Here is a 23,710-nt window from a genome sequence, read left to right on the forward strand (position 1 = left end):
TGGCACTTGAGAGTTAATGACCTTTAAGCATTATAAGTTAGGTGGGTCAGGACACAGTTTAATAGTTTGTTCTTCAGGTAAGAGGAATGGAGCAGGGTGTGATGGCTCACACCTGCAATCCCAGTAGTCCAGAGACTGAGGCAGAGGCATGACTGCAAGTTCCAGGCCATAGAGCTATAAAGGATGATTGATTTTAAAACAATCCCCACCTCAAAAAATGAAAAACAAAACCAAACCAAACAAACAAGCAAACATCTTCAAAAAGAAGAGAAAGAAAGAAGAAAGCCATAAGTAAGAGGAATGAGGAGCAGAGGCCGAAGCCTGCCTCAGGTTCTCGTGAGAATTAGTTCTGTGAGCCCTCTCCTCAGAATCGCCAGCCATTCACACACAGGATCTTCCGAGGCTGGTGCAGCTGGGCTGTTCACGTCTTCTCTTTATGTCCATGGCTTTGCCCACTTTCTCATAGTCATTAGCACAGTGATGGGTGTGGTGGCCCATAACCCAATCCCAGTGCTTGGGAGGCTGAGGAGAAACATGAGTTGTAGGCTAGCCTGAGCTACATAGGGAATTACCTCCCCTTCCCTCACCAGAAAAGAAAATGGGATAAAAATCAACATTGTTTGACATTTTTGTGGTGCTGCTTGCTCTAATAATTTCCTAAAACCGAAATGTGAATTATGGCACTATTTACATAAAATGTCAAAAATGCTATTGCTTATACCATATCCCCAAAGTGGAATACTTCTAGACAAAAACAGAAAGGTTAGGTTTTTGTATAGTTTGTGTAGACTTTAACGTAACACCAATAATGTTCTCAGGAGATCATTTTAGGTCTGTTACTGTTCAAACACCTTAAGAGACACAGGAATAACCAATGACTTTTAAATGGCATGAGAATGTGTTGCTTTAAGTACAGTCTGAGTTCACTTTAATAAAAATCTGTAATGTAATTATAATGTAATTAGGAAATGTAAATTTCCCACCTTATAATAGAAGTTGAACATCCTTTTACATACTTTTTTTTTCTTAATATAGGGACTTATTTTATAGCCCTTTCTGGCCTGGATCTTGCTATGTCTACCAGGCTTGCCTTGAACTTACAGATATATGCTTGTCTCCTAAATGATGAGATTAAAGATGTGTGCTACTATGTCTGATCCAGTGCAAAGTATTTTTTACTTAAATTAATTTACTTATTTATTTGTGTGTGTATGCCATCTGTGTTGCCACATACGGATGTCATAAGAGGGTGTCAGCTCCCGTGGAGCTGAAGTTATGAGTGGCTCTGAGCCATCTGTCATGGCTGGAAACTAGACTCTAGTCCTCAGAAAAGACCAGTAAGTGCTCTTAATTGCTGAGCCATCTCTTCAGCCCTCAGAGTAGTTTGAAGTGTAATTTTAATGGGCATTTAATCTTTACTGTTGTGATAATTATACGTATGCCGCCACCTGAGAAATAGCAACACTCTTACAGAAATGCTTGCAGAAGGATAAAACATTAGAAATTAGGGCCTTTATGGTTTATTTTTTATTTTTATTTTTATTTTTTTGTGACAGGGTTTCTCCCTGTTATCTTGGCTGTCTTGAACTCACTTTGTAGACCAGGCTGGCCTGGAACTCACAGCGATCCACCTGTCTCTGCCTCCCAAGTGCTGGGATTAAAGGCGTGCTGCACCACACCTGGCATGTATTTTTTTTTTTTTTTAATTAAGATGTTAGGATACTTGCTACTGCTGTGAATTGTGTTTGTGAGTGCCTGTGCATGTGTGTTTGGAATGCACATGCGACATCTAGAATTGCAGCGTCAGAGCTTGGGGTATAGCTCAGTGGTAGAGCATATTTGGCTTTGTGTTTGATCTCCAGCACTGCAAAATAAAGCTTGCTGAAGCACCAACATCGCAAGGCTGCAGCCACACTTGTTCTAAGTCAGAGGTAGCTTCATGTGACTCTTCGTGATCCTGTCTCTGGTAGGGAAGTCTTTCCCCTTATATTAGAACCGAATCTTGGCCTAATGGGTCAGTTAAACAACTTTCTACCTCTTGGCTCAGTCTGGCTTTTCTAGTGTGGCCATGCTCCACCCAGTAAGGCTCAGGTAGCGCCCTGTGAGCTCATTGCTGCGGCTCTCATCCTTGCTGGCTTATGTCACATCTCTTTTAGGGATGCCAGAACCTGATGGTTTCTGATTTTGACATTGTGCCCTTACAATATAATTGTGCTTTTCAGAAGTGGCATTCAAACTACTTCCTATCACAGGTTTCAAGGAGTCAGCAGCGGTGTGCATCCGTGGTGCTGTTAGGTAGCGAGGTGACGTTCAGACAGCTGCTCCGCAGACTTCGTTCTTCTCTTTGTTGCTGGGGCAGGTGCTGGTAGGATGGGGAGGAGAGCGACTGTTGCTCACTACTTGGCACCTTCTGTCACACAAGGAATCTACCAGGCCTTTTACCTGCAGCTCAGATTTCTCTTGACTGAAGACTTAAGTTCTGAGTGTTTCCTCCAAACTAACTCTTGGTGGCATGACCGAGCCTAACATACAGCAAGGTGTTCTCACGTGGGTTCCTAACAATGTTATTTTGTTAAAATGGCATGGGGAAAGTTCTCTCAATGAGTTTTGTGTTGTTTAAGAGTCTTATTTCTGGTATATACAATTCTGTTAACAAAACGAGTACTTATTCACGCGAGCTCAATGCCGTACTCCTTCACAGCCGAGTCTCCTGTTTCCGTGTAGATCTTGAGTACCTGACGCATGCAAAACAGCAGCTGGTAACCACAGCCAAGCGCTGGGACTCTTCTTCTAAGACTATGGTAGATTTTGAACCTAACGAAACTACTGATTTGGAGAGGAGCCTTCTGATCAGATACCAAATCCCTCTTTCCGCCGACCAGCTGTTCACACAGTCCGTTCTAGACAGATCCTTGACCAAGGCCAACTACCAGTCCCGACTGCACGACCTGCTTTATATTGAGGAGATAGCCCAGTATAAAGAAGTCAGCAGGTAAGCCTCAGAGCACTCCTTCCCCTCCTCCTGCCCTCTCCCTCCTCTCACTGTCCCTCTCCCTCCTCCTGCCCCCTCCCTCCTCTCGCTGTCCCCCTCCCTCCTCCTGGTCCCCTCCCTCCTCTCGCTGTCCCTCTCCTCCACACCTCTTTTCCTTTTCTGTTACCTTTTTTTAAAACTTTTAACATTGCAGTGGAGACATGCTAAGTGAAGATGGGTATTAAAGCGATTGTTTGTGAGTAGCTGTATTTCTTACTGAACTTATTAACTAATTTAGAAACGGGGTCTTACTGTCAAGCCCTGGCTGGCCTAGACCTTGCTATGTAGGCCAGGCTGGACCTGAACTCTCAGTGGCTCTGTTTCTGCCTCTCTTGAATGTTAGGGTTACAGACATGAGCCAACCTCCTCTCTGTTTTCTTTTTTTGTTTGTTTGTTTCTTTTTTGTTTTGTTTTGTTTTTTCAAGACAGGGTTTCTCTGTGTAGCCTTGGCCGTCCTGGACCTGCTTTGTAGACCAGGCTGGCCTCGAACTCACAGCGATCCACCTGCCTCTGCCTCCCGAGTGCTGGGATTATAGGCGTGCACCACCACACCTGGCTCCCTCTCTGTTTTCTATCTTTAATGGAAGTGCAAATAAGAACAGTGTTTAGTATGTGGTTCTTTGTCACAAGACCTTACAGAATGTCTACTCTGGGACCAGCTCTACTGTCCTTTGGAGTGTAAACCGGTCCCCACTCTTGGGAAGCTTCACAGTGAGTGCAGGCCACAGCAAGCATGACTGAGTACTTGACTAAATGTACAGAAACGGAAGGAAGCTACACGCCTTGAAAGCTTTTTGAAGAATGAAAAATGTTTTAAAGGAAAATTATTTGATGATGAAATGGCTTTATAGCAATTTATAAGTGCTCTGTCTTCTTATATTTTAGCCACAGCCACAGCCACATACCAAGAGCTGAAAGCAAAAGATTATGGATCAGTGTAAGAAAAGTAGTCTTAAATTAAAGTATGAGTGAGCGAAACTATTAATAAGGCTGTTGGTTATTTTGAAAGTAGTTTTTTAAAAATATTGTTTAAGTAAAGTAGGATGAGTCCTAAAAATTGAACCTCAGTGAGATGTGATTCTATTTTTATAACACTTTTCCTTTTAAATATAGTCTAGCCAATATGTCTTTCTTCAAGCTGCCTTATCATTAATAATAGATTCAGAAACTCCTACCCAAAAAGGAAAAAGTAAATGAAAACTTAAAAGTACATTACACCACTCTATTTGTAGGCTAAATGGGATGTAATCTTTCCAAGTATCTAGTTGGTATAATTTATTTTTATTATTCTGGGTCTGTGTCTGGGCCCTCTTGGGTTCTGCTTTTTACTCTCATTGCGGGGAGTTCATTTTGGTTTTTCGAGACAGGGTTTCTCTGTGTAGTCTTGACTGTCCTGGACTCGCTTTTGTAGACCAGGCTGGCCTTAAACTCACAGCGATCCGCCTGCCTCTGCCTCCCAAGTGCTGGGATTAAAGGTGTGTGCCACCACCGCCCGGCTATGGGGAGCTCTTTTTAGAGTCTCTCGCTATGTAGCGTAGGCTGGTCTTGAACTTGTTGTCACCCTTGCCCTTTTATCAAAGCTTGCAATGTGCCGGTATCAAGGACAAGGCTCTTCATCTCATTGAACTTATGAGAGGCTTTCGGGTTCTTCAAGGTTTGTTTCTTCTTTAGAAACAGAACAAACATAGGCTGTGTGTTGATATGCATTAAGTGATCCTACATTGGAAGAAGTATATTCAATTCTAAGAAGACTTTTTTTTTTTTTTTTTAAGAGAAATAGACTCTAGGGCTGGAGAGGATCCAAGTTCTATTCCTAGAACCCACGTCAGGTGGCTCACAACTGCTTTGACTCCGGCTTCCGGGAGCCAAGACTTTGGTCTCTGGGAGCACCTGACTTACACATTTATGTCCTCCACATACACATAATTAAAAATAATAAAAATAAGTTAAAAAAACACACACAGAGAAGCAGATATTAACTGAAGCTGTGGTTTCCACTAAACTGTGTAGTCAAGCCTATCTGGCCTGCTACTCAGTGTACACCTGCCTGGCAGGCATAGAGTAGAATGCGCGTCACATCCCAGACTCGAGTACGGCTTCTGCAGGTTACCTCGCTTATCCTGTTGCACCAGTAGACCAGGCCTTCTCATATGACTGGGCTGTTTCTTGTTCATTTAGTTAGAAAAATCTCATGAAACCAAATTTACTGTATAGCTCTGGTATTTGAAAATTAAAATATCACTTCAGAGATAATGACTTAACTAATGCTGGCGTTGGTACAGCCACGTTTCCTAGGAAGTGGTTTTACAAGAGTTGGAAATTTTGTTGGCTGTTACTCTGCCTCCTGGGAAGGATGAAATTACATAGGCTTCAAGATTGATTCAAAATGTGTGCAACAGTGCAAAGACTTGTCTCTGTTGATTAGGATGTGTTTTATATTTTAAGTATCTGAATTATTAAATTTCAAAGTGCTGTTTTTTTAAAGGATTTATCTCCTCCCCGCCCCTGAGACAGGGTTTCTCTGTGTAGCCTTAGCTATCCTGGACTCACTCTGTAGACCAGGCTGGTCTCAAACTCACAGCAATCCGCTTGCCTCTGTCTCCTGAGTGCTGGGATTAAAGGAGTGCGCCACCACTGCCTGGCTGTTAAGGATTTATCTTATTTTAAAGTGTGTATGTGTGTGTGCACTCGTACTCACACATGCAGGTATTTGCATGTAAGTAGCTGCCCCAGCAGACCAGAAGAGACTGTCAGATTCTCTAGAGCTGGAGTTACATATAGGTGGTTGTGAACTGCCCGACCTGGGTGTGGGTCCTCTGGAAGAGCAGCAGTGCTCTTAACCTTTGAGGTATCTCTCAAGCTCCAAGCTGTCAGATGCTCTTATTTTAATACTTGAGAGGCTGTGAGCGGGACTTTAGTTTTAATGTGCTGGCCTTTAGGAAGGTGAGACATTAGAGGTGATGGTTTCCGGTAGGAAGTCTAACCCTGCATCCTCAGCGTGCGCTGCGGCTTCTGCAGGGACAGCTCTGCTTCCTGGGGGTGTTTATTTATTTTCTAGAGCAACATGACACTCAGCAAGTGTCACAAGAAGATTCTTCTGCTGTGGAAAGGGTGTGGGCTTAGTTTTCATGACTGCTAAATTATGGTCAAGTTTTAGGGTGGTGGGCTGAAAACTAAATATAGCAGTAACATTTGAATATGTTTCCTAAGATAGTTGAGAAATGTATTACATAATTTTAAGAATTTGTTAGGGAATAAAGTGGTTGAAATGACAGTTTAGTGTCAGACAATAGAGAGAATAGATTAGAGACAGGAAGCCATATTCAAAGTTTATTTCAGTAATCCTGGTTAAAAATGTTGAGTTGCAAATGATTTAACCAGTGGTAGGAATCCACAGTGTCCCCAGAAATCAGGGCTTTGTGACAGTATGGTGCGGAATGGCAGTTAGTGAGAGAGGCACATAACTAAATGGTGGGGCCTTTTGGCATAATTCATGGAAGCATTGGTTTGGAGACACATTGGAGAGGTCAAAGGTTATTTGGTGTTACATGTCTGGGCATAGAATGCAGGAACGAGGGTTAGAGAGTAAGGTGAGGGCACACTGGGCTTTGCGGAGGAGGCTGACTTAGGATGGAAATGGAGGATTAGTTAGACAGCTGGCAGAATGTCCCTGGATGTCCAAGAAAGAGGAGAGTGGCCACAAAGTAAAAGAGGGACAGTTTTAAGCCTGCAATGGAGGTCTTGTCAGTCAGCAATGTGTTAGAGGCGGTGCAGTCTCCCCCAACTCTGACTTAATGACCCAGGCCCTTCTCATTGTATGGAAGATAGCTTGTAAAGCTCCATTTAAAGATGTGATACAGGGGCCTGTGTGAATCTTTCCCCTCTCTCCTCCTCCCTCTCTCTCTCCTCCTCTACCCCCTCTTCATCTTCTTTTTTGTTTTGAGACAGGATTTCTCTGTGTAGTCTTGGCTGTTCTGGTACTCGACCTGCAGACCAGGCTGGCCTCGAACTCATAGAGCCTCCTGCCTCTGCCTCCTGAGTGCTGGAACTAAAGGTGTGCCCGCTGTGAATGTTTTAACAGTGTAAATTAGTCTTGATTCTCTGCCGCCTTCAGGCACACATGCGCTCATCTTCACAAGCCCACATGGACGCATGAGTGCCCTGATGGCTGTCTGCTAAGATAGGCTGGGCTCTTTTTCCATGATTCCTGCATGAGAATCACTTCCTTGTAATAACAGGTAACCTTTTATTCTGCTTGTTATTTGTTAGCATTACCATGAGGGAGAGGTTAGGTTTAGCTTCTTTGGTAAGATTTACCCAGCAAGCACTCAGCTGAACATCCACTATGGTTTCAATGCAGTGCCTTGCGGCCAGGTTAGCTGATTTCAAGGCCTAAGTTATTTCAACCATGTTCAAACAGGTCTTTCTATTATTTAATGTATTCCACTTTATTAAAAATTACCTATAGTTACTCAGGCTTACAAGAATTACTTATTTGCGAGTGTGTGCATATGTGCGTGCCTGAGAGGCAGACACATATAGGGGTCCAAGGACAACTTTCAGGAATCAATTTGCTACTTCCACCACATGAGTTCTGAAATTGGGTTCAGATGGTCAGGCTTGGCAGCAGGCATCTTTACCCACTGAGCCCCATTAGGGGCCACATGCAGTCTTTTAAGAATGCATACTCTTCAGCATAACCAGCCATGCTTATGGAAATTGTCTTCAGCTTGGAGTTAAGGCAGAAAGGTATTATTGTGTATAGAGTTGGAATTGATAACAAAGTTTTACATTTCTACATGTTTATACATGAATTTCTTTTCTTGTCTTTCTTTTTCTCTTTCTTTTTTGTTGTTATTTTTCAAGACAGGGTTGTTTTGTGTAGCCTTGCATGTCTTGGACTTGCTTTGTAGACTGGGCTAGCCTGGAACTCACATAGATCCACCTGCCTCTGCCTCCTGAGTGACGGGATACAGGTGTGCACCACCACGCCCGGCTGCCGTATTTGAATTTCTTCGTTGTATTTTTCTATGGTTTTGTATATTTCTTATGATTCTGATGAGAAATACTCAAACTAGTTTTCTGCTTTTGATTTAGGTTCAACCTTAAAGTGCAATTGCAGATTTTAGCAAGCTTCATGCTCACTGGAGTTTCTGGGGGTGCAAAGTATGCTCAGAATGGACAACTTTTTGGTCGTTTTAAGCTTACTGAAACCCTTTCTGAAGATACTTTGGCTGGACGACTGGTGATGACCAAAGTCAATGCTGTTTATTTATTACCAGTCCCTAAAGAGAATCTAGTACAGACCCAGGGAACCAAAGAGAAGGTTTATGAAGCTACTATTGAAGAAAAAACAAAAGATTATATATTTCTAAGGATATCCAGGGAATGCTGTGAAGAGCTTAATCTGCGGCCTGACTGTGACACACAGGTATGTTTGTAGGCAGTGCCTTCATGGGAGTGTCATCACCCTCTGCCAGCTGCTGCTGTTCTCCATTCCACCAGAAGTGCACGTGACTTTGAAGTCTTATCCTGGCTGGTTAGAACTACAGCTTTGGTCACTCTTTGAATTCAAGGAACATAGCCAGGCGTGTGGCGCACGCCTTTAATCTCAGCACATGGGAGGCAGAGGCAGGTGGAGCTCTGTGAGTTTGAGGCCAGCCTGGTCTACAGATTGAGTTCAGGACAGCCAAGGCTACACAGAGAAACCCTGTCTAGGAAAAACAAAAAACAAAAACCAAAAAACAAAAAAAACCCAACAACAACAACAAAAAGAATTCAAGGAACATGTAGTATGTTCCAGTCTTGTACAAGCTCTAGACCTTGACACAGCAATGGAAGAGCAGATGACAGTGCTGCACTCAGCACCATGTGATCAGAACTGCACCCACTTCGCTTCTCCCTGCACTAAATGTGGTGAGGTGAAGCCTGTACGCAGCCTCCTGTCTGTACCTGGAAATCTAGCCTGTCTTCCTAAGAGATGAAACTTAATGACCATTATTCAAGATGGTCACTATGAGGCTGACTCTCGCTGCACACATGATAGTGTACAGTGTTCCACACTGCTCTGATTTTAGCAAATGTAGTCTTCATGGCCATTACCTGGTGTTTTTAAAGTTTCAGTTCTTAGTATGTAAAATGAGGTCAGTAATAGCGTGTACACTGCTGGTATGATTACATGGTCACCCATGGCAGCTGCTTATTACAGTGCCTCACAGATGCAGGCGGTGTTTTCCGTACTAACTACTGTTAGGATTATCATAGTTTAAAAGAAACTCTAAACTTCTGCCAACTGTTATATCCATCAAGTATTTTAGTGCCCTGTCAATATTGATGTTGGTTAGAAACGTTTTAACAAATGTTCATTCTGTATTTCAGGTTGAGCTTCAGTTTCAGTTGAACCGATTACCCCTCTGTGAAATGCATTATGCACTAGACAGGATTAAGGACAATGGTGTTTTGTTTCCAGACATCAGTATGACTCCTACCATACCTTGGAGTCCCAACAGGTATGAAAAGAGATTTCTTAGAAAAAGAAGGGTGTTAATATTAAATTGAGTGCCTGTTCAAGCATACTTTATTGACTTTTTGTTTGCTTTCTTCTTGCTTCCCCACTTCTAAGACAGGGTCTCACAAAATAGCCAGGCTGGACTGGATCTTATTATGTAGTTTGAGATGACCATGAGCTTGTGGCAATCCTCCTGCCTCAGGCTCTCCAGTGCTGTTGTTTCAGGTGCACACAGGAATACTGGGCACAAGCATACCTGTTAGAAAGTTTGTTGTGTTCATCAGGAGATGAACAAAGCATTTCGTACTTGGACTGCAGATTAGTTCCTGTGGCTTCTCTGAACACTGAGTAGTTTGGGGATGTTCCCAAGCTGAATTTGAATATGACAATTATGACCTTTTTACAGTAGTTCACATATATAAAGCAACTTGGGGGTGCAGGCAATATTGTGAGTTAGCTAAGTGGAGAGAGTGGATAGATGGTGATTCTTCAGAACCTGCTGTCAGGCTAGGGGTTACACATATGTCGCTCTGCTTAACTCTGTCACCTCCACCTGCAGTTGAATAAGGTACCGCTGGCTCTTTCCAAGAATATAGCTGTGGAAGCATGCTGTTCGTCTTTATCCTGGCTACTGTCCCATTAACCCATGCCTTCTAGCTCTCTTGACCTTAAAATAATGTCTAAGTGGCTTTACACAATAAAGACTGTTGGACGGCCACCTGCCAGAATGGTGGCCCTGTTCCTGACTGATGGAGGTCCTGTCATCTTTAGTGTTGGTTTCCACTGAATGTTGATAGGTAAAGAGTGAACACAGAAGGCCAAGTGGGACATTTTTATGATTAGGCCTTGAAGTGGCACATACAAGTCCATGCCACACTCCATTTCTTCTGGTCCTAAAAACAGAACAAACACGATGCACTTTCCAGTAGGAACTTGCTGTCACTGCCTCACCCACTTCCTTTTACTGCCGTATTCTCACCTGGCACTAGGCTGCATGTCTCCAGCTTTACTCACTGGGGCACTGGTGTTCACTGTCCTAAAAGCAGCTGAGGTCTGATTAGAGAAGCCCAGGGCCATCCCAGCTCTCACTTGGTTCATCTTTGCATCTATCTCTTTCTTTCCAGTCTTATAACTGGTGCTTAGGTTAAGTCTGGATGATTTCTGAGGCATCCGGCTGCTCTCCCATCCTGCCGTCTGTATCTCTCTTGTCTGGTCCAGCGCAAATACTTCTTCCAAAGTTAGTTTTCTGAAATAACCATGACATTTCATCACATGCAGATCTCTGGATAAAGTCTGCACACGATTCTGAGCTCTGTCATAGGGTCTCGCTGACCGCCTTCCATCTCTGGCTTCTTCCTTCTCAGGCCCACGCTATAGCTGCGTTCTGTTGCCTTGACAACCACTTAGGCTTTCCTGGATGTATTTGCCTCCTTGTGTTTCTGTTATTCCTTTGAAAAATGCAAACATTGTGGGAAAATCCATGCAACAAAGAGTCCCCATTTTAAGAGTTTAGTCTAGGGGCTGGAGAGATGGTTCAGAGGTTAAGAGCACTGGCTGCTCTTTCAAAGGTCCTGAGTTTAATTCCCAGCAACCACATGGTGGCTCACAACCATCTATATATGAAGTCTGGTGTCTTCTTCTGATGATCAGGCACACATGCAGGCAGAACACTGTATACATAATAAAGAAATATAAAAACAAAGTTTAGTTGATTAGCTGTAACTACCCTGATGTGTGAGTTGTCAGACCTTTTCAAATGTGACCCTGCTATGGTGACTCACTGTGTGATGCTCTACCTCCCTGCGTTTGTGTGGTTTTGTCTGCCAAGCAGTCTTTGCCCAGGATCAGCTCTTTGAAGACCCTTTGGTCCTTTCGATTCATATGCAGCTTCGGTGCTCACTCCTCAAGCAGAGGGGAGGATGCTTCTGGTTCATTTCTCAGCACACACTTCCTGAGTCCATGCTGTGGCAGTTCTGTGCTTTCCAGCATGATTTCTCTCTAAATTAATTTTTGTTAGTTATGTACATTTTTTGTAAAGTGTGAGACCATGTCTTACTTATTTTGAATATCCCGAGGGTCTTGTACATTGAAGTTAATGTTAATGTTAAGTTTAAAGAAGAAGATTAGTTTGAAATGTGAGGTGCCCTAGTGATGCTTTTGGCATCATGACTTGATTTGCTCATTGTATCTAACAATGCTGTTACTGCAAAAGTGCCAAGAAAGCGTCATGCAGCAGGCGGCTTTCAAGCAGGACCACGTGTACCACTGCAGTATGAGCTGTAATGGGAGGTCCTGGGTTGAGGGACACCTTGAGAAGCCAGGAGCCATTTAAACTCCTTTTCTGGAACTCTCCACTTTGACAGGGAGTATAAACTGACAATGAAGTTGAAAAGTTGTTCCGGGTCATGTAGCCTCTAAACGAGTCACAGGAGTGCATTGGCCAGAGCATGGAAGACTTTGAATTAACTTGGTGCTGGGGATAAAAGATTCTTTATCACATTTAAAAAAATTTGCTGGTGGTGGTGACACACACCTTTAATCCCAGCACTTGGGAGGCAGAGGTAGGCGCACCTTTGAGTTTGAGGCCAGTCTGGTCCACAGAGTAGGACAGCCAAGGCTGCACAGAGAAACTCTGTTTCGAAAAAAACCACCACCACAACAACCACACTTAAAACAAACAAAAAACAAACAAAAAAAACCAACTGAGATTAAGCTTGAAAAAACTTTCTGTTTTCAACTGTAAAAATGATTTGTAACGTACATGTTTAAGTTGCTCTCTTACTAGATGCTGGTACAATAAAGGCAGTTTATCTCACTCTCTGGCTTTCTTCACATATTCATTATTCCAGAAATTACGCAGGTGACTGACACTGATAACATCTCTGATATGCTCTGAGGCCCTCACGTACACTGAGACAGTTGATAAGCACACGGCTTCCATAATTAAGATGTGCGATGTGGACTAGTTGAGAGAATTGACTCTGTAAGCTTGTCATTTTCCCCTAGCTTTGTAGCTCATGTACAGAGTCATATCTCCAGCACCCTGGCACTCATCCACACTCCCAGATGGGAGCGATTAGTCTATGCTGTTTTGTTTTTAAATGTAAATTATTCAAGTAATGTCTTTTTCCAAAATTATCAGAAAATATAGAAATAGAAGCTAATGTGGATTGAACTTTTGTTGTTCAATTATACTTCCAAACAGCTTTAAAGAAATGTTTTAGTTCATGTAAATGTGTATCTGGTTTCATTTGGCTTTAAGACAGCCATCTAATGCCAGTGTTGGTACCTCTGTAGACAGGTGAAGGGTGTGGCAGGCAGGGGATCTTGGAACTGCATGGGTCAGGTGTAGGCATGTGAAACAGTTTCCTGGGCTGACCTGCTGGCATAAGTTGAGTTATCGAAGCCTAGAGGCAGGTAAGCCGGCACTGGGGCAAAGGCCAGGAGTGCTGCCACAGACCATATCCCATGCTGGGGCTTTTGTTTGTTTGCTGTGTGGTCCTGGTGCTTCTGTTTGTCGGTTATGTAGTGGCTGCTTGGGATTTACTTACCACGTGCTCTCTGCAGTCAGAGGAACACCAACATGAGAAGGGCTTTCTTGACTTAAACCCAGAAACACTAGTGAGTGAGTGATTGTGAGTGTGTGTGTGTGTGTGTGTGTGTGTGTGTGTGTGTGTGAATATACTAGAAAACAGGTTGGTGTGGTGGCGCATGCCTGTAATACCAGCACTCAGGAGGCAGAGGCAGGCCGATCTCTGAGTTTCAGGTCAGCCTAGTGTACGAAGAAAAACTCAAAAACAAACAAACAAACAAACAAACAAAAAAATCCAGAAAACATTGTTTGGGTTTTGATACCTTGTAAAAAACTGCTACTCAATCAATCAAAATTATAAAACTTTGATGTCTCTTACCCAGGGAGATGCAGATTTTCTTTTTTTCTTCAGACTTTTTTGTGTTCTGGAGATCTTTCAGTAGGTTGGCAGGAGATATTTAGATAGTTGGCTTTTTGCATTCTATTTGCTGTGGAAGAAATGGCAGCTTCCTTATTACAGAAAACTATTTTCTACATTTTTGAAATATCACCAGAAAATAGACTACAAATACTTGATTTCTTTTTATTTGAATAACTCAGGTTATGGGGCTGGAGAGATGCTCAGCAGTTAAGAGCACTGGCTGCTCTTCCAGAGGACCTGAGTTCAGTTCCCAGCAGTCACATGGTGGCTCACAACCATCTGTAATGGAGTCGGTGCCTTCTTCTGGTGTTCATGAAGACAATATACTCAAATATAAAATAAATAAATATTAAAAAAAAAAAAAAAAGAATAGTTGGTTCTTGTAGTTGTGTGCTTGGGCAGATTTTAGTGTCTGCGAAATTGACAACTCCGAGGTGTGTGTTTAAGTAGTATGCTTTTATTTCCACAGACAATGGGATGAGCAGTTGGATCCTCGACTGAATGCAAAACAGAAAGAAGCTGTTCTGGCCATCACCACTCCACTGTCCATCCAGCTGCCGCCTGTTCTCATCATTGGCCCCTACGGCACAGGGAAGACCTTCACTCTGGCTCAGGCCGTCAAGCACATACTGCAGCAGCAGGAGACGAGGTGAGCAGAGGGAGGCGTACCCGTCCCCTCACCAGATGCAGCCTCTCTTCTTGTTTAGAGATAGAATGAGGGCCAATGAGGCAGTCTTTATCCAGCTCTTAAACATTAAAGAAAAAGTAAAACCTCATGTATTCTCTTAGAAGGTGCTGTTTTAATAGTTGGCAGTGTAAGCTGGCCATAGCAATGCACACCTTTAATCCTAGCACTTGGGAGGCAGAGGCAGGTGGACCTCTGAGTTTGAGGCCAGCCTGGTCTTACAGAGCTTGTTCCAGGGCAGCCAGGGCTATACAGAGAAACCCTGTCTCAAAAAACAAAACAAAAACAAAGTTTGCAGTGTAGACAGTGATAGTTTTTAACATCGCTATCAAAGCTTCAAGTCTGCAAAGGAATTGTGGGATATGTTAGAACTCTAAGAGCTGGGTTTAAAAATATTTATTATGAATAGATTTAAAATTTTTGGGGGAACTCCTCTTTAGCTTAGAGTAATGTAACTTGTCTAAAGATATCATGGGGTTCCTGTTGAGTCTGAGAGGGTGAGGGAAATGGAAGTATATGTTGGCCACTGCTCTTTTGGTATTATACTGCTTGACTAGCTTTGTGTTGTGTCATTCTTTTTATTTGCACCATTTATTTCAGCAGGATTCTCATTTGCACCCATTCTAATAGTGCTGCTGACCTCTACATAAAGGATTATTTACATCCATATGTAGAAGCAGGCAATCCCCAGGCAAGACCTCTCAGGTATTTTTAAGGCTTATTCTGTATCTGTATCGTACTTTGTTATTCTTAAGAAAAGGTGTCTGTAAAGACGTTAGAGGCTCTGGAAACACCTCAAGCGTTAACTGTGCATTGGCATTTGGAGGTTATGTCATTGGAAGAAATCTTTTAAATTAAGGCAAAAAAAAAAAGTACAAATTGTTGGCCATTTCTGAAACATTACGTATACAGAAAGACATCCTTTTTTAAGTTTCTCATGTAAAACTATTGTTACGGTCGGAGTAGATTTTGGTATGTACATCTAAAAGGTAGTGCAAAAAACGTGATTAGCTGAAATCAAATTGAGTTTGATTAAAATGCTAGCGTGTTTTCCACAGCGGAGTGGTCATGCGATGACAGCTCTATACAGAAGTGGATTCTAACTGGTCATTTACTGGAAACTGCTCGTTAGAGAAGCGTGGAGCACAGAAGTGATGTCTGTCGCACAATGTAACCATCGCCTCAGGGAGGTGGAGTGTCAGAGCGGCCTTAGGTTGTCTCGAGAAGGCCAGTGCTTATATGCAGATTGTGGGAAAATAAAAATCCTTTTCTTCAGAAAACAATAAAGAATCATGGATAGTTATTTATTATGCCATTTGCTTTTGTTGTTATATGAATTAATATTTAGTTTTGCCATTTTGCAAACTAATATATCATGGCCTATTGTTCAAATGATTATTAATTATTGCTTAAAATTTAATTTCTAACCACACTTTGATCCATAATATACTAACCTCTTATTTCTAGTTGAGCCCAGGCATGGAAATATGAAGTTATGCTATTTAATTCTTTAATTCCTGTGACCAAACCCATTTGAAAGTGTTTAGAGCAGTGGTATGGCCTGTTAACAACAGATGCCCATGCTGTGTATCCTCTTACTCTAGAAGACAGCAGAAATCACACGATAGTAGAATCCAGTTACACATAGTAATAAAATGCCAAGTGCCTACTCCTCAGTAAGTGAAGACAAGAAAGACACTTAGGTTGCAGATTTAACCTCTGGCCCCAGTGGAAGTGGAGGAGCTAGCGTATTATCCTAAATTGTTGTTTTTATTTACTTGTAGTGTTGGTAGCACATGTATGTGCCTGCTTGTGCATAGGGCGTGTGTGTGTGTGTGTGTGTGTGTGTGTGTGTGTGTGTATATGTGTATGTGTGTGTTGTGTAGGAAATGTGGCATTCTCGGATATCACAGGGCTCTTGGCTTACAGACAGTTGAGTAAAGGCCCTCAGGACATAGCGTAGGGTGTGTGACCTTTGAGATAGCAGACTCCGTTACTTTCCTACATTCTGCAGCCTTTCCATGTGGAATTATTTTGGGCTGTGAGGATCCCACTATGACATGTGTCTCCAGATGTGTAAGAAAAACTGATTTTTACAGTACAGTCTAGTCAGAGTGGTCCAAACACAGAAACTTGCCCCATAGCAGAGCTCTCACTTTTTCTTGACTCTGAGTTGTTGAGTCCAAGGTGGAAAAATAGCTTATTTTCAAAAGCAAGGTTCAGGTTATTTCATATAGTAAACAGAATATTATGAGAAAATGTCTAGCTTCCCGTAGTGCTTCCTTTATTTAACCGTGCATACCACAGTGGCTTTTCTCTCTAGGGAAAGTACTAGCCTGCACCTGTAGCCTAGGGGGGTTTGTGTCTTCAATTCTTAAGCTTTATTATATTGGTTTAGATGAATTGATAGTTTTCCTTCTGAGTAATACCACGACAGATTTGGGGGACAGAGGACCAGAATGACTGTAGGGTGAGCAGCTTCATCTGAGGGTTTTGCTTTTTCTTTGGGGGTGGGTGCTGGTTGGCACCTCATGGGTGTGGCCATGCTAAACAAGGGCTACCTGCTTCCTATACTCCTAGCCAGACAAGAAATCAGCTTTACTGGAATTGTTTTGGAATGTAAGAGACAGAACACAAGAGGGCAGTAGATGTCCACAGCTGACTGAGAAGCTGTTGCTAGGAAGCCAGGCTGACCACAGGCTGGCTTCTTCTCTGCACTCTAGTGTAGATGTGGCCCTGGAAAATAGAATAGTCACCGAGTAGTGTACTGGTAAATATGTAAGTGTACTAGTGGCATATTTTGGATTATCAACTTAGAAGCATCACTTGCCACTGTTAATATTCTGATTTGGAAAACTGTTCCATTTGTTTTCTTTCTTTTTCCACTGTTGTATACACTACTGCCATTCATCTGGTTTCAAAAGCTGGAGGCGGTGTGCAGCACCTGAGGTAGAGATGGACCGACCAGGAGGGCACGTCATATTCATTCCACTGTGTAGTGATTTTGAGGCCAGCCTGGCTCAGACTCTGTTTCAAAAACAAAACAAAACAGAACAAAACAAAACACATAGATCATCCATTGCCATAAATTTTATCACTGGTTTCTTAATGAATTCTGTTGGCATTATGTTAAAATATATAGTGAATTCAATTTGTATATCTCTGCTGTTACCCAAGCCACCATCCTCTCCTGTCTAGACCCTGGCATTAACCTCCTGACTCTCCTCCCTGCTGCTTCGGTACCCTGCTTTCACCTCCATCTCTCTCAGGATTGTGTTAGCATCAACTTGTCTGGGTTTATGAGGGTCCATCCGAGCACCTCTTTCCATGTTCCTATCTGTTGATACAGCATAGATGCCTTGAAGTTGGCCAGAGGAGTAGCTTTTTACAGCACAGAAGCCAGCAAACGGTGGAACCCTTACCCTCATCTGCCTGCTAAACACCGAGCAGTACGCTGCCCGTAGATTTTCCCCCTAAGTAGAGTCTGCCCAGCATCAGAGTCAACCTTTAATGCTTGGAGTCATCACGGCTGTGCTGTCCAGTTGATGGCTTTTCATTAAACTTAGAGTAAAGCCAAAGCCTTTCTGGCTGCTCCAAAGCCCAGTGCACTGTGCCCCTATGCGGTAGCATAGTCAGCAGCCTATAGATCGTTGTCATGTGGGAGGGTGGGAATGGCAGAGGCTGGATGGACAGCTTGTATCTGTACATCAGAGTAATCTATAGCTGAGGCCTGTTCGTATTTCTACTGGAGTTACTTGAAAAGATGAAATATCTTAAGATTTGCACAAAGAGTTCTTGATTATTTAAAAATTTATCTTCAGATTCCAGAACCTCCAGCGGGAGTCTTTTAAAAATAGTTTTAAGAACCTTAAGACCTTTTCTAAAGTAAAATTATTACAAATTGTTCTAAAGTAAAAGTGTTCTAAGCATACAATTTCTTGGTTTGTATTAGCATAAATAATTAAAATATGAGTTAAGTACAGTTTTGTAAGACTATAATTGAAAAAGGTAATTTGAGAATGGAAGGTTTCAAATTTAATTAAAAAAAAAACTAGTGCTTATAAAACATACATTTGTGTTAACTCTGTTGCAAGATTAATCTGAATACTTATAGACATTATATATTTATCTTGTGGTGGAACCTACACTTTATGTTTAGATCTTAAAATATTTGGTAGGGAAGGCCACTGTGGCTATTATAGCAGCATTTTTATACTAAGATTCTAAACTAATAGGGTGTGACTGATTATGAGATGTATTTGTTAATTTTTTTAGCATTGTGCTCTTAAACAGTGTTTTAATAATCGGGTACTGTGAATATTCTAACAGGAAGTGTGGTCTTCTCTTGTAGGGTGTATTTCCGAAACCGCTGGGTGAAGACTGTCCACCCAGTTGTGCATCAGTACTGTTTGATCTCAAGCGCACATTCCACCTTTCAGATGCCCCAGAAGGAAGATATTCTTAAACATCGAGTGGTGGTGGTCACACTGAACACTTCCCAGTACCTCTGCCAGCTGGACCTTGAGCCTGGTATGCCCGCTTGCCACAGGTGGCTGCCTAGGGTTAGAGCATGTGTTCCAGTGGCAAGTGCTGCCCTGCAGGCCCTGTCTGGCCAGGTGTCCCTTCTATTGCGCGGAATGCAGCTGCCGGTGCCCGTGTATTAGCTTGTTCCTTGTCTGTGGCTGCTTTTGTGTTGCTAAGGCAGGATCTTCTGCAGGGATAGAAGCTCTTTGGCCCTTGACTGAAAAACATTTGCCAACCCCTAGTGTAGTCAGTTTCATGACTGTCATTCCATCTGTTCCCTGGTTGACCAGGCAGTATTTGAAGAATTCAAATGTGGATAGTGGGTTTTGTTTTGTTTTGTTCTGTTGTGTGTGATTTGTTGAGGTTTTTGCTAAGTTGCTTTTGTACCATGCAATATAGAAACAGCAATCATGGCACATAATTATGGATTCTTTTTATTAAAGACTTTGTTGTGTGTGTGCCTGTGTCTGTATGTACAGGTGAGCGTGTGTGTGTGTGTGTGTGTGTGTGTGCGCGCACCTGATTGTGTCTGTATGTATAGGTGAGTGTGTGTTTCTGTGTGTATGAGCTTGTGGAAGCCAGGAGACTTCTATTCCTTTGAGACAGAGTCTTCCACAGATCTGAGGCTCATGTTTTCTTGGCTAGGCTGGAAGCCAGAAAGCCTGAGTGATTCCCCTGTCTTTGTCCTCTTTGGAGCTGGGCTTGCAGCCATAGGGGAGAAGCCCTTCTTACGATGTGGGTGATGGGACTGAACTCTAGTCTCATCATTGTGCAAGAAGCACCTGTCACTGCTCAGCCATCTCTCCAGCCCCGAGGTTATTATACTTACGTGCTTCAACTTTATAAAAATCACTCTTGATTTTATTTACTTTTTTTTTTTTGTGGTTTTGAGACAGGGTCTTGCTTTGTAATTTTGTGCCTCCATTGAACTTGATTTGTATCCTAGGCTGGCCTTAAACACACATTCTTCTGCCTCAGCCCTCCAGTGCTTACATGTGTGCCTCCACGCCCAGCTCAATCTAATTCACATGGGTTCACAAACCTAAGAGGGCAAGTTGTGGTGCACATGGTAAGACTTGACATTGAGAAGACAGTCGTGTTGCTTTAGTAGGTACTTTTGCTGGGTTTTCTTTGCTTCTCCTGTAATTGTTAACACTGAGCATTGCTTTCCCGTCTCCCACTAGAATTGCCTCTAAAGCCAGTGACACATTCTCCTGAACATCTGAGCTGCTGGGAGGCAGAGACTGTTCCCTTCACCTGTATCCTGGCACTTGGCCCAGGGTAGACACCTGGAGCCTCTATGGTTTAGGAACCATAAGATAAAATGTTCCATTTATTCTAAATGAGGGTATGGCAGCCAACCTTTTTCTTTCCTTATTGAGGCGAAGTTTAATTATAATAAGGTCCCAGAATTGTTGGGAGAGGTGACTAGCCTGGGTACAAAGGAAGGCCCCTCATGGGAAGAGACTTCCTCTCCATGCCTACAGCTCTTACCTGGCTGTGAGGGCAGTCCCAGGATGTGTTTCCGAGTTCACCACACAGTGCCAGCATCATTGCAAACAAGGCTCTTTGAAAGGTCAGTTTGGGAATGATTATCCAGCCACCCTCCTCCTCCTCACTTGATCCTGCTACCTTGCATGCTTGTCATGCAGACAGAAAGTTAGATGCTGCAGCTTGGTGAGAGAGGAGGAGTGGCTTGGAGGGGCGGGGCCTGGAGTCGAGCTTACTAGGTCTGGTGTTCTTGGCGCTGTTACATCTTAATTCATTTCATTCCCACATCAACCCTGTGGCGATTATCTCACAGTTAACAGAACTAAGACTCATACTAAGTCAATTAATTAGTTCCAGTTGCCTTGCCTTTCCTCCCCTTTTCTTTCTTTACTTTCTTCTTCTATGTTGTTTTCTTGAGACAAGACAATTTCTGGCTGTCCCGGAACTTATTCTATAGACCAGGCTGGTTGTGAACTCAGGTCTGCATGCCTCTGCCTCCTGAGTTCTAGGAGGCAGCTTTAGAAAAAACAATTGCCTTCCTTCCTTCCTTCCGTCTGTCTGTCTCTCTCTTCCTCTTCCTCCCTCCCTCCCTCCTTGCCTTCCTCCCTTCTCCTTCCCCCATCTTTTGTTTTCAAGACAGGGTTTGTCTTGTAGTCCTGGCTATCCTGTACTTGCTTTGTAGACCAGGTTGGCCTTGAACTCAAAGCAATCCACCTGCCTCTGCTTTCCAAATGCTGGGATTAAAGGTGTGTGCCATCATGTCTGGCCTTCTTTTTTTTTTTTAAGATTTATTTATTATTGTATATACAAGTTCTGCCTGCATGTGTGCCTGCAGGCCAAAAGAGGGCACCAGATCCCATTGTAGATGGTTGTGAGTCACCATGTGGGTGCTGAGAATTGAACTCAGGACCTTTGGAAGAGTAGCCAGTGCTCTTAACCTCTGAGCCATCTCTCCAGGCACCGTAGTTGTCTTTTTCTAACTTAAGTAGTGGACAACAATTTCATGATTTATGCAGTTCCTGAAAACATTGTTAAGAAAAGACAACAGATAGTTACTCTTTTTAACCTTTTCTTTTTAAAAATATTACATTGACTCTATTTTTTGTACTCTGTGTACGTGTGTGTGTAGATGTGTAAATGAAGTTGGCCACAGAGTCCAGAAGGTGTCAGATCTTTGGAGTTGCAAGTAGTTGTGAGCTACCCCACTTGGGTGCTGAGAAGCGCTCTCAAGTCCTGTACTAGAGCAGTACATTGGCTTCTAAGCTGCTCTCTCCAGTCACTAAGCTTTTCAAAACAATCCTGTTTTAAGCTGATTGTCTAGATTGAGGATGACCTCAGGGAACTCATGACTGGATTAACAGAAGAAGCTTCCCTTAGCAGAGCAGGAGCGATGCTGCTGTGCTGCTGTGATGTCTTCTTCACTTTCTGCCTTCCAGGGGTTTTTACGCACATTCTGCTGGATGAAGCTGCCCAGGCCATGGAGTGTGAGACTATTATGCCTCTAGCCTTAGCAACTAAAAACACACGGATCGTTTTGGCTGGTGATCATATGCAGGTAGGTGTCACTTAGTCACTGTCTTGCGCATTATATTTTGGTGTTTAATATTCTATTTTCCAAAATACCAGCTGAGTACCCTTGAGTGCTCTTTGCCTCAAAGCCATCGCTCCAGCACCTTTAAAGTTAAATTTTAAGTCTAGCATATAGAGTAGTAGATTTCATTATGGAAAAAAATTATTGATTATTATTATTATTATTAAAAATTATTGATTATTCATCATAGTCAAATATATCTTATGACTTAGTTTTATTTGTTTTTTCATTTGTTAACTTATTTGTTGAGACAGAGTTTTACTGTGTAGCCCAGGCTAGCCCCAAAACACAACACTTCGGTGTTTGATGGCAAGCACCTTTACCGTTGAGCCATCTCACCAGCCCTGAGTTTATATAATCTAGTACTATTGGCTATGTTATGCCTCTGGGCACCATTTCTAGAGCTCTGTGGAAGCAGAGATTATATTCTGTGTAGAGTATATCCTGTCGCCATCTCACATGCGTTTTCTCTTTCACAGTTGTTATCCATTTGTAGTCAGCAATGACTTCAGCACTAGTACTAAGCAGTTGACTGGCTTTGGTTAAGTAACTGGTTTATGCTCTTTAAATGAGTAGGCCATCATGTGGGAGGGGCTCTGCACAGCTAGAGGAACTCTAGACTCTTGCTGCCATATACCAAGAAGCAGAGGTTCCTTGTATTAGTAAAATGGTTGTAGAAATATGAGTGATTATTTTTATGGTTTTGGCTTGCTCCAGCGTTCAGCGTGTTAAATACCTAAGAAATTTTAGTGTATAAGTAGGTTCAAAATACTGTCCATGTATTCGGTTAAAATTTCTTTGTATGTTTGTCTATTACAGCTCAGTCCTTTTGTTTACAGCGAGTTTGCCAGGGAGAGAAGCCTTCATGTCTCACTACTTGACCGACTCTACGAGCATTACCCTGCCGAGTTCCCGTGCAGGATCCTCCTCTGCGAGAACTACCGCTCCCATGAAGCTATCATCAAGTAGGTGTGAGCTGCCCTCCTGCTCACACGGCCTGTGTGCTGTTACAGACACTGTCCCCTCCTGCTCACATGGCCTGTGGGCTGTTACAGACACTGTCCCCTCCTGCTCACACGGCCTGTGTGCTGTTACAGACACTGTCCCCTCCTACTCACACGGCTTGTGGGCTGTGTTACAGACACTGTCCCCTCCTGCTCACATGGCCTGTGGGCTGTTACACTGTCCCCTCCTGCTCACACGGCCTGTGTGCTGTTACAGACACTGTCCCCTCCTGCTCACACGGCTTGTGGGCTGTGTTACAGACACTGTCCCCGCCTGCTCACACGGCCTGTGGGCTGTTACACTGTCCCCTCCTGCTCACACGGCCTGTGGGCTGTGTTACAGACACTGTCCCCTCCTGCTCACACAGCCTGTGGGCTGTGACAGACGCTGTTGCCTCCTGCTCACACGGCCTGTGTGCTGTTACAGACGCTGTTGCCTCCTGCTCACACGGCCTGTGGGCTGTTACAGACACTGTCCCCTCCTGCTCACATGGCCTGTGGGCTGTGTTACAGACACTGTCCCCACCTGCTCACACGGCCTGTGGGCTGTTACACTGTCCCCTCCTGCTCACACGGCCTGTGGGCTGTGTTACAGACACTGTCCCCTCCTGCTCACACAGCCTGTGGGCTGTGACAGACGCTGTTGCCTCCTGCTCACACGGCCTGTGGGCTGTTACAGACACTGTCCCCTCCTGCTCACATGGCCTGTGGGCTGTTACAGACACTGTCCCCTCCTGCTCACATGGCCTGTGGGCTGTTACAAACACTGTCCCCTCCTGCTCACATGGCCTGTGGGCTGTTGCAGACACTGTCCCCTCCTGCTCACATGGCCTGTGGGCTGTTACAGACACTGTTGCCTCCTGCTTACACGGCTCATGGGCTGTTATAGATGATGCCTAACTTTGTGTTTTTAGAAGAACACC

General features: G+C 43.3%; 1 protein-coding gene across 3 annotated transcripts in view; it reads left to right on the forward strand.

Annotated features, from left to right (window-relative positions):
• The window catches only part of Helz (helicase with zinc finger), a 131,861-nt gene that overhangs the window by 48,998 nt on the left and 59,153 nt on the right, over nucleotides 1-23,710 (forward strand). The window contains exons 13-20 of one of the 3 annotated variants that reach the window (XM_051158932.1): nucleotides 2,725-2,992; nucleotides 8,129-8,462; nucleotides 9,410-9,540; nucleotides 13,962-14,141; nucleotides 14,778-14,882; nucleotides 18,529-18,707; nucleotides 21,629-21,747; nucleotides 22,603-22,748. In XM_051158932.1, coding sequence (XP_051014889.1) covers nucleotides 2,725-2,992; nucleotides 8,129-8,462; nucleotides 9,410-9,540; nucleotides 13,962-14,141; nucleotides 14,778-14,882; nucleotides 18,529-18,707; nucleotides 21,629-21,747; nucleotides 22,603-22,748 — 1,462 coding nt within the window. The remainder of the gene's footprint in view (nucleotides 1-2,724; nucleotides 2,993-8,128; nucleotides 8,463-9,409; nucleotides 9,541-13,961; nucleotides 14,142-14,777; nucleotides 14,883-18,528; nucleotides 18,708-21,628; nucleotides 21,748-22,602; nucleotides 22,749-23,710) is intronic. The other 2 variants (XM_051158933.1, XM_051158934.1) reach the window with 2 other exon arrangements.

The sequence above is a fragment of the Acomys russatus genome, chromosome 16, assembly GCF_903995435.1.
Source record: "Acomys russatus chromosome 16, mAcoRus1.1, whole genome shotgun sequence".
Taxonomy (NCBI): Eukaryota; Metazoa; Chordata; class Mammalia; order Rodentia; family Muridae; genus Acomys; species Acomys russatus.